We start from the raw sequence: 18,516 nt of genomic DNA, 5'->3' as shown, positions 1-18,516 counted from the left end.
CTGCGCTCCTGGTTCAGTGCTGCCATATAACCAGACGGCAGTAAATCATTAGTATTACCGCCAACGGCTGGTCTCAGATCAGCACACACCTACCAATCAGCCCACCCCCTATATGGGAATGGAATGTTTGGGATTCTTTGATTGGCAGTCGCTGAGAACCAATGAGAGGTCGAGTCTGAGTCTCGCGGCCAATAGTAAATATCCAGTACTTTGCACTATAACTTTTTTACCGAGGCCAGATTGAAGCTCGAGCCGTCCGGGCTTGCACCTTACTTTTCTCACGCGGAGCTCTGGAAATCATGCTGGCAAAGTGCAAAAACATCCGGGATGCTGTGAAGTCTCTTGTAGCCGGTTTCTGGATCACTTTTAGCGTGTGTTCCGTCGGTGTTCACGGCCAGGAGGGTAAGGAAAAACTTATTTTGTTGACGGTTTGGATAAGATAAAGGATGTGTCGCGAGACTTTATTCTAAACATCTTGTTAGCTGTTGTTACTAATATACAACGGCTGCTAGCTTAACGTGACTTTTGCACATTAACAGCTAAAAACACATTAACTGCGAGTTTATTTTAACTTAATAGCATGTAATAACTTAGTCTTAAAGCACTGGCAGAAGTGCGACAAGCACCAATGACCAGCAGACTTTAAAAACAACCTTTGCATCCTTCTTAAAAAAAAGTCATTAACGTTATCTTAAACGCCCTGCTGTCGTTGGCTTAATTACACATGAGCAACTAATATGCTAACTGATATCACCATTACCTGGGCTTGAAATGAGTCCTAACTGTGTATAAATATGTTCTGCTATCAATTCTACTTTTATGATATGAACCACAAGAAACCTCAATGAGCCTAACTATAATAATATTTGTGTTTTGGTCACTGCCATAATGCTGTATTTGAAATTGAAGTAGGCGCAAAGGTCGGCCATGTGATGTCATGGTAGCATTCTTTACATACTCTTCCCCTGTGCATGTTTACCTACTGATCCCAGCTTGCAGCTTACCTTTCCCACATGTTTTAACACAACAGCAGACAAGTCCATGTGCAGCATGAATCACAGTGACCTTGCATACACACAGACTGATAGAAAAGCAATTTACTGCCCCTCAGGCTGTGACTGCAACACTCAGCCACACCACTAATCTTTTTTGTTGATGTTTGTCTGTCTCTGGGGATTTGGTTTCCTCACATCGGAAGATGATTAAGTCCAGGGTCAATTATTTATTCTGAATCACTTTTTGCTTTCTGGAAAGTATGCAAAGAGCTTCGATGGGGCTTAGTTATGGGATGAAACTTTTCAGCCACAGTGTTGTAACGTTGTGATTGACACACAAGACAGGATAAGGCAATGTAGTGACAGGTAGCACAGGTGAACATCCTGTCTGCTTGTGTGGACCTGTGAAGACCTGCCAGCTAAGCCCCAAGTGGAAAAAACAGTGTAGCCAGGCTGCATTTGATTGACTGTCTGCTATCCTGCCACCCAGTTTGACTCTTCTGTAATTCATTTTCTAAATTTTCTAAACTGGTTAGAACAGGCCAAACACATATCAGTCTCTGTGTGAAACCAGAAACAGACAGGACTGGAGACAGACTGTGAGCAAAAGGGTTCAGTGAGCAGGGGGGAGATTACCGGCCACCCAGAACTTCCCCAGGACTGCAGCCTCTGTGGCCTCCCACAGGAAGGTGACAGATCCATGCTCTGTTGCCCATGGTTACAGTACATTGCTGTCGCATTTCCAGGGAATCCTCTGGGGACTTGAAGAGGGGCAATAACATTCAAAGGTTTATGGTATGAGGAGCTGAAGAGCTGTCGGGAAGTAGGGAAACGGCTGGTGTGGTGCAGGATGTGTGTGACACAGGGTGAGTGGAAGGTTATCCTCCTGTTTCCCCTCAACAAACCTCCAGAAGCCTTAAAAGGAAGTCAAGGACATGGAGGATGCGTAGGCTCAGATGGACCCTGGTGCCTTTTTCAAGTTTTGACCATTCTCGGAACACGTCATGACTTGACATTTTGGTGGTAGGGTTTGAGCCTGCCGCCCCCACAGCACTTATCTCTGTATGACCACTGTGGGAATTGACTCATTTATTTTCTCTGACCCACGGGGATGTAAGAGGATCTAAATATTTATGTTTTCCATTCCAGTTTAAGTGTTAGTCACGGCAACCACAGGTCAGAGGATGTAATTAATCAACATTTGAGAAAAACAGTGTTCATGAGTAAAGTGTTGCATAAAATAAAACTAAAGGTCGTAGTGTTTGGAGTATTTCCATCATAGACGTGTGTGTCATCTCACTGTTATGATCAGAAGAGTATAAACATGCCCTAGTCTGCTGTGCATGTCCAGAAGAGACGTATTAGTCATCTGTCCTGAAATGATGCATTAACAAAGCCCTTAATATTCTGTGTATTAAGTCAGACAATTAATGGTGAAACTGTCTGCGGTTATGTGTTTCTGGCTTTATTTAAGCTTGGGGTGCTCATCTCTTAACTCTTTGCCTGGCACAGATGTTTAAGAAGTGAAACTTATTAGTTATAAAATACGTTAATATCTACCAGCTTTGTGAGACATAATTCATGTTAGTACCTGTAAACAGGACTGATATTGCACTGTACGACTTCAACAGTTTGGCTGTTAATAAATTAGTCAATCTTCAGATGATTAATAGGCAAAACATTTGATATTTGTGTAACTATTTTAAAGTCATGCTAGTAAGAATGAACCGAAGAATGAAAGAATGACCATTGGGTCATTTTTATATATTTGCTACTCTACACTCATGATTAAATGCCAAATCAGATGCCTATGATGCAATTGTAAAACAACCAACATTTGTTTTCTCACTGTGTTACTATTTGTTACTTTTAAACAGAATGATTCACACTTATAAAAGTCAAATCAAATAAACAGATGAATTTACTTACATGATCTTTTATTAATACAATAGTAGTAATAAATGGAAGATGGAAGCCAGAATGTTTCCATACACTAGCTTTTAGATCAAGGGGTGCCGCTCAGATTGTATCCCTCTAGGGTTGCTTATTCTCTGCCATCCTCACCAAAACTGTTTACATGATAAATACCACCATCCAATAGGTTTAGTCATAAGGAACATACAGCTCACTTACAAAATTATTACAGGCAAACATAATATGGAGAAATAGGTTAAACAGTTAACCCCCCCCCCCCCCCCCGCGAAGTTGTGACATTTTGAATATCCATGATGAAAACCATCGTTATGTGCAGCCCTTGTACACTGTAGGAAATAGAGCAGGGTACTGGTTGAAAAATTATGATACAAGTACTATGGCCAGTTCAATCCTCATAAACGTAACTTTTTTTGTAAAAGAATTACTGACACAAAACATGGAGCATGACACTTTACGTCAATTACAGCAGTTATTTTAAAGAGACTCTTGTTTGAAAAACCAGAGACTTTGATATGAAACTGTTCCACAAAATGTCCTAATCCATGTGATCCACCTTGTGAACTGTTGGCTTTTTCTTATCACTGCTTCCCTGTTGCTTTTGTATTATTCCAGGTGATGGCTGTGGACATACACTGCTGGGCACAGAGTCGGGCACATTGGCCTCTCAGAACTATCCAGGCACCTACCCCAGCAACGCCTGGTGCAAGTGGAGGCTTCGAGTATCAGAGGGGCGAACGTTGCGACTGCTGTTTGGGGATTTTGACGTTGAGAGCAGTTCGGACTGCAGGAATGGCTCTCTTGTGATCACAGGCAAGAGCGGAGAACGCATTCTGGGTAAGCTTGTTCACCGCTGGTGGAATACAGTGTGTTTTAAAAAGCACCTCGGGTTGATGTTTTATCACTGTATCTAGAAGTGCATCTCTGTCTCCTGCATCAGTTCTTTTCTCAAAATACCTGCTGATAGACTTTTAATGTTGATGTTCTCCCAGCTATGATTGTGGATTACACACAAGGCATGCCATTTCTTTGACACATTGACAGAAGAGGCAAACCCAATTTCGCAACAGACACATGCACGTTCTCCAACCAGGTGTATCAAGTCGCGTCTTGAGGGCATAAAATTTTGACAGGGCCCCAAAAATGAGGGCTGAGCGTTTCAGGATTCATGCCTTTTGTGTTTATTATTGGATTCCTCACAACCTGGCTCATGATTTTTATTTAGCTGTCTCTGCTGGAGAAGTGTTCTTACATGCAGTTTGTGTGGCTCTGCTCTTTACCTAACAGTTATTGGTGTGGGATACGAAGGTGACAGGATAACACTAGTGGAGTTAAAGCAGCTACAAGGGGTTTTTAACAGGTTATGAAACTGTCCCAATTTAATACTGATGTCTCTTTGTGACCTACATAAGCAAACTGCCATCAGAAAGAAGATGGGCTGTTTCTGTATAGTTAATCCTAAATCCTGTTCCTGGGTTTGATTTTCTGCTAAATCAGACCAAACTGTTTACAGCACACAGACCACAAGAGCCCAGGTTTACATTTTTTCAGGAAAAGTTTCACAGTGGGTAATACGTTAGCCAGTTAAAAGGAAGCAGAAGGAGATTTTTCTTTAGATAATGCAATGTTTGAAGTTAAATTTTGTGGTTACGGCTGATACTGGGGCAGGATCAGTGAAGAAAAAAGAAAAGAATTGACCAAACAAATCTGAAAGGGACATTGAGAGCAGATATTGTGACTTCTTAGTGGAAACTGTCATTTTTTTCATTTAATTTTCACTGAAAAATATTTAAGAAATGATGATGGGATTTTTGCTGGAGTCTGTACCAAACAAGCATATTCCCTATATGTGAGGAATATGATTTGTAGACAGAGGTCTCTCTGTAGCACCAGAATGCTTCATTTATAATCGTATGTTTTGACATTTACGATTAACATACACGATTAATTGTGCAGCCCTACTTCAAAAACAAATGCACGCACAAGCCAGATGAAGAGCTTTATGACACAAGGAGGTGTTGCTAAAAGAAACGAGTCTTCATTCTGGGAAATACTAAAGCTTTTTATTCTCAGGGGCCACCAAAATTAACACAAAATGGAATTTCCTCGTGATTTATTTTAAATCATCGACATCTGTTGCTGACAAATGGGCTGACGATGTTTGTGGGTCTGCGTGTTCGCAGGTCCAGTGTGTGGAAAGCTTGATGCATCGCAGAAGAATGTGACCCTCACAAGCAATGAAGTGATAATAACCTTCAGATCAGGCCCACACCGCTCTGGACGGGGGTTTCTTCTGTCCTATGCCACAGACCAGTATCCAGGTAAGACATCCGTAACTGGTTGATTACTGTTTGTGAAGTGCTTACGTGGTTATAATAAGTATGTAAATGTTGTTTTTTTACCAGCATCTGTGCTTACAGCGCTGCTCTGTTTGTGTTGTAGCTGAGCACAAACAGCACATTGCTCAGCTGCACAAAAGCCTGATTCATAGTTTGAATTGAATTTCTCAAATTTGCTCATTTACAAGTTTGCACTGGTGTAATTTTAACACCAACGTCTGTTTGAATATTGGTCCTTGTGTGTATTGGGTGTTGATGTGCGGCTGTGAGTCACTTCTTATTGGCATTCATCCTCCATCGCTATCTTTGCTGTGGCGTGTTTGCTCAGAAAGCCCGAGTCGGCCTCCTTCTCTCAGGCTGAATGGAGTGAGGCCTCAGGCTTCAGTCTGTCGCTTGGAGTGGCTGGTTTTCTCCTTCCCTCCCCCTCCTCCTCATCACCCCATTAACCACTGCAAGCCCACTACCATCCTATGTTTGTCACAACCCCCAGAGGCTGTTAATTTAGCAGTTATTAAGTCCACATATTTCTCTACCAATGTGTCCACATAGATGCTTCAATGTTTCTGGACAGTGCAGATTCAATTAGACAATGACACAATGGTTGAGGTTCTTCCTGTGTCCCATTTTAATAACCATGTGGACTTGTTTGTCTGAATGCTAGGCTATACTTAGAGATAATTTCCTTTTCTCTGGGTGAAGTAATCTGCACTGTACTGTATGTATCATAGTTTCCTGTTTTTTCCAGAGTTGTTTATGAAATCTGCCACTGTCTGGAGCTAAGCCCATGCTCAGACATAGAAGCCACTGTCTGTTAATTGTGATCACACGAGGACCATCCACTGTACTCGTGAACTGTGACAAAGTCGCAGTAACAAAGGGCTCAGTCACATCAACAGCGATGACCGCTCATCCCCTAATATAGCTCACATACAGCATGCTAGACCGTCTCACACAGAGTCTGTTTGTGTGCGGTTGAGTATTATGTAAGCCCGAGATACACACAATACTATTCAAGTCCACAATACATATTTAAGAGGAGTTTAAAGAAGTTCTCAGAGGTGTTCATTTTAATACGTCTGTGTGTTTTGTTGTTACAGATCTTATTTCTTGTTTACAACGAGGATCTCATTCCAGCTCGCAGCTTTTGAGGTAAGTGGTTGACCTCTGCATTTCCCATAATAGAGTCTGCTTCAGTAGAACACAGAGTGTTTCTCACATGTTATTCGGCTGTCTCGCAGCGTGTACTGCCCTGCTGGGTGTAAGAATGTCACAGGAGATGTTTGGGGAAACTCCGAACAGGGTTACAGAGATGTAAGTAAACCACATTTCACTTGGCCAAGCTTTTTTGACCTATGAGCACAAGTTATTTAAAAGTAACTTTGATTTTGTTCAACTTTAACCATATTTTCCCATGTTTTTGTGTCAAAGGTGACTAATGGGAACAATCATTTTTGAATATGGTCCAGTATTGAATGAGAGGGCTGCAGCTGGAAATGGAAAAACAGGCTGTAATCTAACCTTTTGGGGTAAATGGACCCTGAATGAACGTCCACTAAAAGTGCTTGTTTTTTCCACTGACAGGCTCAGATTATTATTTTAGGTGTCTGACAACATTGTGAAAGGGATCCCTACAGAGATGGACCTTTTTATTAGAGTAAAATCCTTTTTGTTTATCCAGAAACAGCATTGAAATTTCCAACGCCAAACCCACCAGACTCCATTTAAATAAACAGTAGTTTTATCATCGTAAAAGCGCTTCATTCAAAGTTGACAGAAACTAACTAGAACTCACAAAAGCTGTCTTGGTTCGTATTTCCATTCTTCCAACAATCGCTTACTCTGGTTTGGTTGAAATAAACCTTTAATACACCCAGGCAGATGTAAAAATATGTTGGTTCAACACATGCTTAAATGACTGTTTATTTAAATAGAGTCTGGTTGGTTTCACAGCAGTAATTTTAGGGCTGGTTCTGGTTAAACAAAGAGGAACTTACTCTTTAACAAAAGCTTCTATCTCTGTGGTGATCCTGTTGATAATGTTACAGTGTTTCCCATTAATTAATGAAACTATGCCAGCCCGCCATGGTTTAATTTGACCCGCCATAGTTTCTAAATAAAAGATTTAGGCTGCCGAAAGTATTGATATATTCTCATGATATAAATAATATCTCGAACGCTGTAGCGTTTTGTGCCGATGTGCTCAGGCTGTCAGATCGAGCGCTCGACAGTGCAAGCGTTTCACTCGACTAAAAATACGTGTGTGCGAACTGTAAAAAATATTTAGGGGCACATGTGCGCATAAAAAAAAATCAGCCGAAGCAGCCTATATTTTTGTCAATAAAAAAATATGATAAACTAACCGCAAATGTTGGAGGAACTCCAGCCGCTTTCCCCGTGTGACACGGTTATGGGCGGTTTTCCAAGCCACTGTCGGCTGGGTGGAAATAAGTCAAAGGGCTCTAGTTTCCTGGCGCAGCACAGGGTGGCGCAGGGCGGCGAACCCCACGCAGAGCTAGTTTCGAGCAGCGCAACCCAAGGCACGCTCAGTTTGGTAGTTTGGCAGACCGAGGTGCGCTGAGATGGGTGTGGCGGCGCAGCAGGGGGAGGTGTCGATAGATCCAGCTTGGCGCAGTGACAGTTTCGTGCCAAAAGGCTTCATTGAAGGTGCGCTAAAAGCTCTCCATCTGAAACCAGGTCTACTGTCAGCGCAGGCAGAGTGCAGCCGGTGTAAGCCGAAGTTTGACTGACCGGCGGACAGTGCGCATACATCACCAAAACCTCACAGGCAGGTTTCCAGAATATCAGGCGCATTAATAATGCAAGAGAGAAAGACAGAGCGCGCGCACGAGAGAAACGCAACATTGATTTACAATTGTGGTGACCTCCTCCCAGGCTACCTTTGCATCATCAGCCCGTGGAGGTCTGCTCGCAGTTCCGTATATTCGGACACTGCGAGCTTGGACCTCCTGGACCAAAACATCAGGTTTCTCCTGGGAGAAGTTTGGCCGTCAGACGCTGCTGCTCTCTTCTGCCATGGTGTATTGAGTAAACTTTCATTACGCCTTTGTGCGGCACATTTAAGGGCAAGGAGAGGGGCTCATTTGATTGGTGTGTGTGTAAAACCCACTCCACGCCTTCTCTCCTCCCTCTTTCCGACTTGCGCAGGTAGGAGGAATGGAGGTGGGACAGACGAGTAGCTGCGCCAGCGCACACGGTGTGCCAAACTTGCAAAATCCGCCTGGCCACACCCAGTTGGCGAAGCGCAGGTGTGCTGCGCCCCCGCCTCACCCGGACTGCGAAACTAGAGCCCAAAGTGTGGAGAAGAGGGGCCGGAAAAGCGGCGGACCTCCGGGGAATGTCTCTTCCCCCCCATAGTTTCCCAAAATCCTGTGGGAAACACTGTGTTATCACACACTTATAATAGCAATCTGAGCCTGTCACTGGCAAAAACAAGCACTTTTAGTGTGTGTACGTTGATGGTGCATATGTCTCAGAAGGTTAAATCGCAGCTTGTTTCGCCATTGCCAGCTGCAGCCCTCTCACTCAAGTGCTGGACCAATTTCAAAAAATGTTATTCCCATTAGTCAGTGAGACACAAAAACATGGGAAAATAGGGTCCATGTCTGAAAGTGCTCCATGTGCCTCCTCTGCTTCAGACCTCAGTCCTCTGCAAGTCTGCAGTCCACGCTGGAGCTGCATCTGACAGCCTGGGAGGTCGTGTCACTGTGAGCCGCGGGAGAAGTCTTACGCTTTATGAATCCACCTTCGCAAATGGAATCCTTTCAAAAACGTGTGTCTGCTGTTATTGTACTCAGAATGATAGATCATTCATCATATTTACATCATAGCGGCCGTTGTTAAGCTTTATATTTGATTTGAAGTTGATGCACTGACCTTTATAATTGTCCTCGTTTGACAGGGGATCATTATCTGAAAAGAAGCTGCTCTTCAGCCAAGGTATGACATAACATTTATCACGACATGTTTCAAAGGGCATACCATTTACCACAAATGAGACACTATTAACATTCCTGCTGTCCACTTCTCATAACATGCTGTAATATTTTCCAGTTTTATGATTTTACCATCTTCCTAGCATCCATAAGCTTCTACTCATTTCACTATGGTATATAAAACTACTTTGTGATTAGTGTCTGCAAAATATGGCCTGCAGTAAAGTATACACGATTTGTTGTCAAGTGGCTAATGCTGCTATCTATAAAGACACTCTGGGTTACATAATGAACCACTCTCATCCTTTCCTCTGGTCCCTGAACAGATTGCAACAACATCCTGAGTGTGTCTGGTTTAAACGCCTCATCTTTCTGGGATAAAAACAGCCAAGAGCACGCAGTGTTCTGGTCCTCCAGAAACATGGATTCTAGCCATGAGTTCCTGCCCTGGACAGCAGACAGTCACGATCTGAACCCGTGGGTGGAGCTGGGGCTGAGCGATAGAAGCACCGTCACAGGTAAAAATGGTAAAATTAGGATTGCTGTGTGAAATATGCTTATTTGTAAAAGCATGTTTAATATACTTGAATGAAGCTGTTTAAGGGAAAAGTCGGATGATACTTTATAATGTGTTTTATTGTCAATGAATTCCATGAAAAGACCAAAACCAACAATGAATTCATCCAAAGTTTGATATACAGTAGGTTAGTCATCTGTGCCATTGACCTCCACTGTACTATTGAACTATTAAAAACACATCAGTGAGTCACACTGTTGCATTAGTTGACCTATTCTCTAATTCAGATGTACATGGTCATGGTAATTATCAGTCAATCCCCACACACACCATCCTATTGCATCGTGCCTTAAATACTCCTTAGGACAACAAATTTGTATTAATCCACAACCAAAAATAGTTCCCAACAAATACACCATTCACTGCTGTTTGAACAACGTTAGCTAGGAATAATTTAAGGGAATTATGGAGCCGTTTTAAAAAGAAAAGAACTTTATATTTGTTACCTGTTTTTAAAGATTCAGTAGGAACCAACAAGCTTGGCCACAGACAGAGTAGGGAAGTCAAACAGTATTGAGAGGTGGCCCAAAGCATGCACTCTTTGAATGGGATTTATTGACAATGACTTAACTTTATCATCAGACTTTTCCTTTGAATGTTTAAAGGAGCTGTATGCAACATTCAGAGCATATCTAGCATTCAGCCTAGAACAGGATAGTCTGTGTGTGGTTCACAACATGGAGGTGGCTGAGCTGGTGGCTAGCAGCTAAAGGTGCTAACTTAAAGGACAACCTGGGCTCTATTTCCCCATGTGTATGTGTGCGTATGATTCATGGGTACCACTCGTTCTAAAATTGGTTCAGTATTGAGCCGCGAAACGAGCTAAAACGGTAATGGGGGCAAATGTGTCCCGTATAAAAGTGCTTTTTTCGCCACTGACCGGTTCAGATCGCCAGTGCTATCTCTGTAAATAGCATATGGTAGCGGCCCTGGGGCAGAGGTGAGTGTGAATGAGTGGAGTCAGCTGTCAGTCAGTGTTGGAGCAGAAAGGCGGAAGTTGTCCCCGCACGGTATTGTAAATGAGTATGTGTGTGTGAAGTGTGTGTTACGCTAGAAGAGTCAGAGGACGGAGTCTTTTACGTGCTACCCCCTGGAGTGTTACCGGAGTTTTTGGAGTGCTCAAATAAACGGGCCTTTTTCCTGAACGCAAGAACAGGATGTTGAGCAACACCCCGTACAGCTTTCACAGGCTGCCTTTGTTGGACGGTGAGATGCTGAAGTTGTGGCTAGTTGTGCTACAAATGGATGCTAACACTCCTGTCCAGACACTGTGCCTTGCAGACCATCGGGTCTGCAGTGCTCACTTCTCCCAAGATGACTACTGCCAGCCGAAGAAGAGAAGACATCCAATCCCGAAACACCTCTTCCTCAAGAAAACGGCTGTCCCACGAGTAGAGAGAGCTACAGACACAGTGGAGCAAAGTTTGTGACATCACACAGCCCAGAGATAAGGGAAAGGCTAAGTGCGCATGCTATCTACCAGAGATAACACTGGCGATCTGAACTGGTCAGTGGCGAAAAAACACACACTTCACACACACATACTCATTTACAATACCGTGCGGGGACAACTTCCGCCTTTCTGCTCCAACACTGACTGACAGCTGACTCCACTCATTCACAGTCACCTCTGCCCCAGGGCCGCTACCATATGCTATTTACAGAGATAGCACTGGCGATCTGAACCGGTCAGTGGCGAAAAAAAGCACTTTTATACGGGACGCATTTGCCCCCATTACCGTTTTAGCTCGTTTGGCGGCTCAATACAGAACCAATTTTAGAACGAGTGGTACCCATGAATCATACGCACACATACACATGGGGAAATAGAGCCCAGGTTGAAAAATACCGAAGTTGTCCTTTAATAAACAGTGCTAACAATGGCAACAGTTCTAATAGCATTGTTACCTGGGGGAAACCGGAGGGTGGGTGCTGTGCTTCTGCAGCAACACTATCCCTATGTCAGTGGTTACCGCTGTATGAGCACAGTGCATAGCGGTGATGATTAGCTAGCCAGTGGGATACGCTTACAGGGAGTCACATGCACATGCATCCACTACGGCTACCACAACAAAGAACAGAGAACCTTGGATTACAACACATACAGAGTTTGTGTGACTTCATCCTCTGCTCAGGACACCATTACTCCACTCTATGTTTACACAGCAAATAGTGGTTTATTGTTCTATTAATGTTCAGAATCTTGTATACAGCTCCTTTAACTTGGCTAAAATTGTATTACATAATTTCAACAACATGTATCAGATTGTTTTTGATGTACACAGTTTCTTAGTTTATTATGCTGAATTAAAATTAGATGTGTTCTGTTTTTTTCAGGAATAATAATAACGGGATCACACGATTACTACATAGAATCATACAGTGTTTTTTTCAGCAAGGACAGAAAAACTTGGAAGCTTTACAAAGATGCTCTCAGCAGAGAAAAAAAGGTATGCATTGTACCATACTCACTGATGTTCACTTGATGGTTCTCACTGAGGCCCCAACAGAGCTCATATGGCGACTGAGTCATACCGCAGGCTTCCTGGTGTGCTCTGTGAATGAGTAACTTAGTTGTTATGGTTCCCAGGTGTTTCAGGCCTACACTGATGGCCACCTCAGGGTTCTGAACAGCTTTCTCCCTTCTGTGGTGGCTCGGTTTGTCCGACTACAGCCACTGAGCTGGCATGGCCGAGCTTCGGCTCAGGTGCAAGTTCGGGGCTGTCCCGTAGCCAAGATGACACCAAGGTCACGCCCAGCCGCTGGTGGGTATTCTCAATGCTAATCAGCGTAATCTGTTTACGTGATCTATCAAGCAGTGTGAGTTCATGTCTGTGCTCCTGATATTATGATGCCCTGTGCTACTCGTCCAGCAGAATTTCCATCCATCAAAGTTAACATCGGTACACCAGAGCCAGGCCCCACTTTGACCCCCACAGAGGGCCCAGTGTTAGTGGAGACCAGACTGAGTGAGTATCACTTTCTAATTTCATTTGTCTATAATCAGAAATAATGCCAGTTTATCTTTGGAAAAAGACACGACAGATCATTAAAAACACTGTCACATATACCTCTCTCACACTCAACAGTGTGTGCAATGCAATAAACTGCATTCCTTCCTCACATTTGTACAACTGTTTACTTACCTGGACACTTGTGTTCCTGCAGGCTCCAGTCAGCCAGTAATAGTGGCAGTGGGTGTGGTGCTGGGCCTGATAATGTGCGGCAGTTGTTTGATGGCGGGGGTCTGGTGGAAGAGAAGGTACGGTATTTTAATTCTGTTGAACTTTTCAGAGTCAATTTGTTTTCATGTGAAAACAGTTTATAACAAATGGAGTACTGTCACTATACATTAAAATGTATTATTTTATTCATGCTGTAGTACTTCCAGTGAAGGGCAAATATACTATGGTTAATCATTATTCCTAAATTTCTAAAATATTTTTGCATGAAAATGGCTGAAATGGTTAATTATTTAAAGTGGAAATAGGCATGTTTTTTTTTTTTGGCTTTAACTTATTATTTGATCACACATTATGACATCATAATGACATCATCTGCGATTAGACTGGTTTCCTGTTAGCCTCGCTTTCACTATGCAATTCTGTCTGCCACCGATCTCCATGCAAAATGAAGACTTGATTTATGGCACAAAGAAGTGCGTCCACCTTTGCGCAACCAAAACAGGAAGAGGATAGTACTTTTGTTTTCCCTGGTAGCTATCGGTAGCTAACCCCAGTTACCAAAAAGCATCGGTGTAAGCCCTATGCAGTTACCATCCCCAGTTGCGGAAATGGCGGGTCTTGAAACAACCGAAGTAACCGTGGAAAACAAAATGCAGTGTGTCCTGTGTTGTTGTTGTTGTTGTTGTTAGCTGGCTAGGCTGTAAGGAAAATGGAAAGCAACTGGTTGTCTTTGCGACAGTGGTGCCAGCAATAATATCATATGAAAACACAAGGAAGGTAAAAGTTGAAAAGTTATATGTTTCCACACTAGGTAGTTGCCTATTATTTTCTGTCGACCAGTTAACTGACTAATCACTTCAGCTCTAATAGTAATGCTCCAGTATTCATAGCACGCTGAAGATACTGTTTCTAGTATAATATTATAATTTTCTGTGTTCCTCTTCTTCTCCATATAGGAAAAAAGATTCACAAATGAAGTACTCATTACCCACAAGTAAGTCAAGTGCTCTTTGGTCACTTTCCAGCATTTTAAATCCTCTGTTAAAAAGCCTCTAACTGTGTGTTTGTGTGTTAAGTAGGCTGCCAGAGTTTCCAGGCAAAGAGTCTTTCCTGCCCTCAGTCGGAGCTTATCTCTTACCCTCTGGAGCGAAATGTTCATGATGCTCTACCAAACCCTCCTCTTAATGGTGAGGAATACTTTTTAACTTTATTTTAATAGTACCCTGCTGTGCCTCTGTATTTCTGCTGTCATTATCAGCCGCTGCCTTTTTGCTGTTTCTTTCATTGCCTATTCAGAGTTTACTGGTGATCTCAAGTCGTGAGCTCTGCCTTCCCTCTTCCATGTTTCCTGCTCTAACAGTCTCTGGCCTCAGTGGTCAGTTTGAGGGGCTCATGCCAGGCCTGACAGGCAAACAGCTCTCTCCACGGGCTGTCCATTCTTTCCCCTGGCTCAGCCCATCACCCAGACGCAGTATAAACATTCCTTTCTTTGGTCCACGGAGCCTCTCTGAAAGGGACCCTTTAATTGGAGCTTGATAAAGGGCGCTCAGCCTACCCCACCATCACCACCGCCACCAGTCCCCCTCTCTGCCTCCCCCATCCCCTCCCCCAGCAAGGGGGCCCTTCACTGAGAGGTCCAGTGATAAACAGGACACAGGGTCAAAGCTAAGACAATCAAAGCCCTCACTAAAGCCTGTCTAATTAAAATAGCTCTGGCTCCGAGGCTCCCTGTGGGCCCTTGAGTAAGGTCTAGGCCACCCACACCACAGCCTCCTCTGCTGGGGCAAAACGTAGGGGTTTGGTCGGATGTGATTGCTTCACTGTCAGCCCTGTAGTTAGAGGAGACATTGTTGGTGGCCAAGCAGCTCCTGCAGAGGCTCAACACTGGCCTAGTATGAGACTACTATTCAGTCAAAAAGAAGAATTCACCAGAACCTGCAGTGTAAGATGCAAATTAGAAATTGATCCCACAAAAGTATTTCCTGTTTGGCAAAGGATGCTGCAATGATGTTTTCATACCCATTTAATACCATTGCTTTTATCACAGTGATGGAGTGTTAGCTGGGATGCACCAGTATGTTTTACAGCTCATAAAATGCCGGATATTTTATACATACTTATATTCTCTGATCCTGATAGGCATTTTGAGAGTTGAGGATATAGAACGAAAATGGTTTAAGCTTTTCTGACAAGCCTGTTTGAATGTGCCTAGAGGTTCATTCTTGATGTAGGTCTATACTATGAAAACTTTCAAGCTCAAGGTTCACTCAGCTTAGCTATGCGGAGGCTTGGGAGAAGCTAAATAGGTCAGCCTTGAGTTTAGAATTTTATCACAGCATTTTAAAGGTACTGTAAGGTAATCAGATAGCTTTAAAGGGACTCAGGGACCTTTAACTTTATTTATTTCTATTGGCACCTTATTTATTGTTGTGGTTTTTATGTGAGCTACTGGATACAAGAATTTCCCCATGGGGATGAATAAACTGTCTATCCATGTAAAGATTGTACTTTAATCCTGGTTATATTGACAGTTATTTAATGGGCATTGATGGATCGAACAAAACTTTTACTCACAGGGGAAACTCACTGAGAATAAGGTTTTGTACAGGAGTGGCTTGTTTACAGGGTACTGCAAAAACTGCTCAGGATTGGCCTGAGAAACGTGAAAAAGAGCTCAAGGTGTTGACCTGGCATCCAAATTCCACAGCTACCAGTCCAATCGAGCATCCGTGGGATGTTCAGTAACCCAGAGGTTTTGTCCATGCCTCGACAGGTCAGAGCAAAGTGCGATTCAAGGTGGAGCCTCTGACTTGTCGAGGCATGGACACAGGACCTCTGTATGTGTCCTGTGGTGCCTGGCACCAGGGTGATAGTGGCGAAACCTTTGAGTCAGTTGAGTTGTGAATTGGGGTGCCAGCACTTCCTGCAGGTGCTCGTTCAGACAGGGGTCGGGGGGATTTGGAGGCCAGGTTGAAGCCTTGAGCTCTTTGTCACCTTCCTCGGGCCATTGCTAAACAGTTTTTGTGGTGTAGCGTGGGGCATTATTCTGTGTAGAGCGGCTGCCATAAGTGGGTGTACTTGGTCTGCAACAGTGTTTTGGTGGGTGGTGCGTTTAAAGTGGCACCCACATAAATGCGAGGAACCAAGATTTCTCAGCAGAGCATTGCACTGGAAGAATATAATCAATGTTATTCACTTATCTTGTGGCTGATTAGTGCTTATATATAAGATTAATACTGGATTAAAACTGAGTAGTTAGAGGCAGGTTAGTGGACAACCCATGCCAATATTTGTTGCATCTGACATCAACAGAAATATAATCTCATCTGATTTATTATCATTCCAGACTATGCAGAGCCTGCTGTTGCAGCTATTGGACAGAAGGTTGGGTCAACATTCAGACCTGCCTCAGATGAAGGCTACACCACCCCCTTCGCCCTCAGCCATTATGACACTCCTGGCAACCTTCCAGAGTACGCCGAGCCTCTTCCCCCGGAGCCTGAGTATGCCACCCCATTCAGCGAGCAGCCCTCTGAGTCCAGCCACCCAACTTTGACAGGGATCGTTCACAGCAACACACATGGAGCTCCCGCACCTAACGCTGGTGCCAGAACATCAAACCACACTAAGTACGACTGCCCCTCACACAGGATGTTATCCAACGGCTACTGCACTCCTGCTGTACATGCCAGTGGCCCACGGCCAGTCAGTGTGGTCTATGCTGAGCCCAAGTCATGTGACTCTTTACTACAGAAGCACACATATGAGGAGCCTTTGTGATCACAGCAAGCTCAAACATGCAGAAAATGAGACTCTCTTGAGCTGAGCTGGGACCAGAGGACAGCTTAGGGTGATCTCAGGTGGACACTAAGCTGGACAGTGCTGTCCACAGAGTACTAACGCTGACTGAGTGACGTACCCTTACCCGTTGAGAAGTCACTTTGGACAACGACGCATGTACGAGGGTACGCGACTCACAATGATCTGAGAGCCATACGGACCAAGTATTTCCTTCCAGGAAGTGTGTAGTTGTACAGCGGAAGTGTCCTGTGATGCACAAAGAAAATGCAGGTTCAGTTGTGTCTCAGAGATACTGTTTATTGAAATGTTTAATCACAAGCTGCACTTTCAGAAAACACATAGAGATGTATGCTTCATTGTATTTAACAGGTTAATGCAAAGAAGTGGTGTGAATGTGTTACTTGTCCTCACAAAACATTGTACTCACAATGTATAATTTCAACATGTTTTGTTTAAAAAAAGAAGCACTATAAATGGTACACTGTAACAAAGTGATTACGATTGTTGCTATGATTATGTGTAACCACTAGGTGGCTCTCTTGAGCTTTAAACAGTAATGGATTAAGTCTTTGTCTGCTGGTTCTCACTCCTCAGATAGTTTCAGCTATTTATAACATAGTAACAAAGAAACACTGGTTTGAAATAAATGCTTGGGTTGCAGTTTAACACAGAAAGGCACAGCAGGCACAGCGGTGTCATGATTAAGATGGGGGACTTTCCTTTACATGGATGAATGCTCCGGTCAACACAAACATTAAAACTTGTCATGCTTTGCCACGGCAACAGCAACTTCATTTCAATTAACTCTGTGCTCTTTAATTTTCTCGGCCATCTAAAGTCCACTGGGTTCTTTAATTTTGTCTGGAAAATATAGGTCTTAAACAGATTAAATTACTTAATTTAAACAAACTGATGTGACACTGCTGTTGTCCACGCTTAGATGCAAGGAAGAAGATAGAAAATTGTACTTTTTCCTTTTACATTTTATATAATAAGGGTCAGGTGACAGTGTTAGTCCTCCGTTATATATGAAAATGTTACTAAAACCCTCAAAAATGTGATTTAATTTTCTACAAAAGCTTTTACAAGATTTGTGGTGTCACATTTGGCGATGAATTCGCTAACCTTTTCCACTGCTGAATAAGGCACAATAAAAAACTGTTTTATAAAATAATTTCGATGTTGGCCTGGTGTGTGATTGCAGCAGCAATGCTGGAGGAGGCTGTTTTAAAATAGATTTGAAGCTTGTAGCAGTGATGAATCTGCACAAACAGGCGGCTGGAGTCCTCACTGACAGAAAATGTCCTAAAATATTTAATGGGAAATTTACCCACTGACACTGAGAGTAGCCAGGAGAATGCTCTGAGAATATGGGCACATTTTCTGTTTGACAAATGAGATCACTACAATAGAATAAAGCTTATTTAAGGATAAAAAAGAAAACTGGATCCAAAAATCAGTCTCCCATTCATACTCTATGGAGCAGCTTCACACTGAATACTGAGACGTACTTCTGTGGATTCTGGCTTTGAGAGAGTGTCGCTTATGTTCGCAAATATTGATTGAGCTTCACTAGGTCATGGGAATAGCATGTTGGAGATAAAAAAAATGACTAGCCAGCTCACTCAGTGTAGAAACCCACAGTACAGTCCAAAAATGCACCTGAGGCACTTTGATTGTAGTTAAAAATCCTTTATTAATACACAGATAATCAGTGCATTTCTACTAAAGGTG

The 18,516-nt window shown here is 43.1% G+C and overlaps 1 protein-coding gene across 4 annotated transcripts; it reads left to right on the top strand.

The window, feature by feature from the left end:
- Positions 1–214: 214 nt before the first annotated feature.
- On the top strand, positions 215–18,493 carry si:dkey-34d22.1 (discoidin, CUB and LCCL domain-containing protein 1). 4 transcript variants are annotated; one of them, XM_049584609.1, is made up of 15 exons: positions 215–402; positions 3,543–3,764; positions 5,111–5,248; positions 6,364–6,415; positions 6,505–6,577; positions 8,923–9,056; positions 9,186–9,223; positions 9,546–9,737; positions 12,134–12,246; positions 12,387–12,561; positions 12,670–12,765; positions 12,965–13,058; positions 13,938–13,975; positions 14,058–14,168; positions 16,328–18,493. In XM_049584609.1, exons 1-15 carry the CDS (start codon positions 300–302, stop codon positions 16,759–16,761), a joined length of 2,013 nt encoding a protein of 670 aa, XP_049440566.1. In that variant the 5' UTR covers positions 215–299; the 3' UTR covers positions 16,762–18,493. The 4 variants fall into 4 exon arrangements, with proteins under 4 accessions (XP_049440566.1, XP_049440568.1, XP_049440567.1 ...); XM_049584611.1 differs by having other exon boundaries at positions 14,061–14,168; positions 16,328–18,492; XM_049584610.1 differs by having other exon boundaries at positions 12,673–12,765; positions 16,328–18,490.
- Positions 18,494–18,516: the final 23 nt, after the last annotated feature.

The sequence above is a fragment of the Epinephelus fuscoguttatus genome, linkage group LG8 (assembly GCF_011397635.1).
Source record: "Epinephelus fuscoguttatus linkage group LG8, E.fuscoguttatus.final_Chr_v1".
Taxonomy (NCBI): domain Eukaryota; kingdom Metazoa; phylum Chordata; class Actinopteri; order Perciformes; family Serranidae; genus Epinephelus; species Epinephelus fuscoguttatus.
Note: the sequence above shows the minus strand (reverse complement) of the source record. Positions and strands in the feature narration are given on the sequence as shown.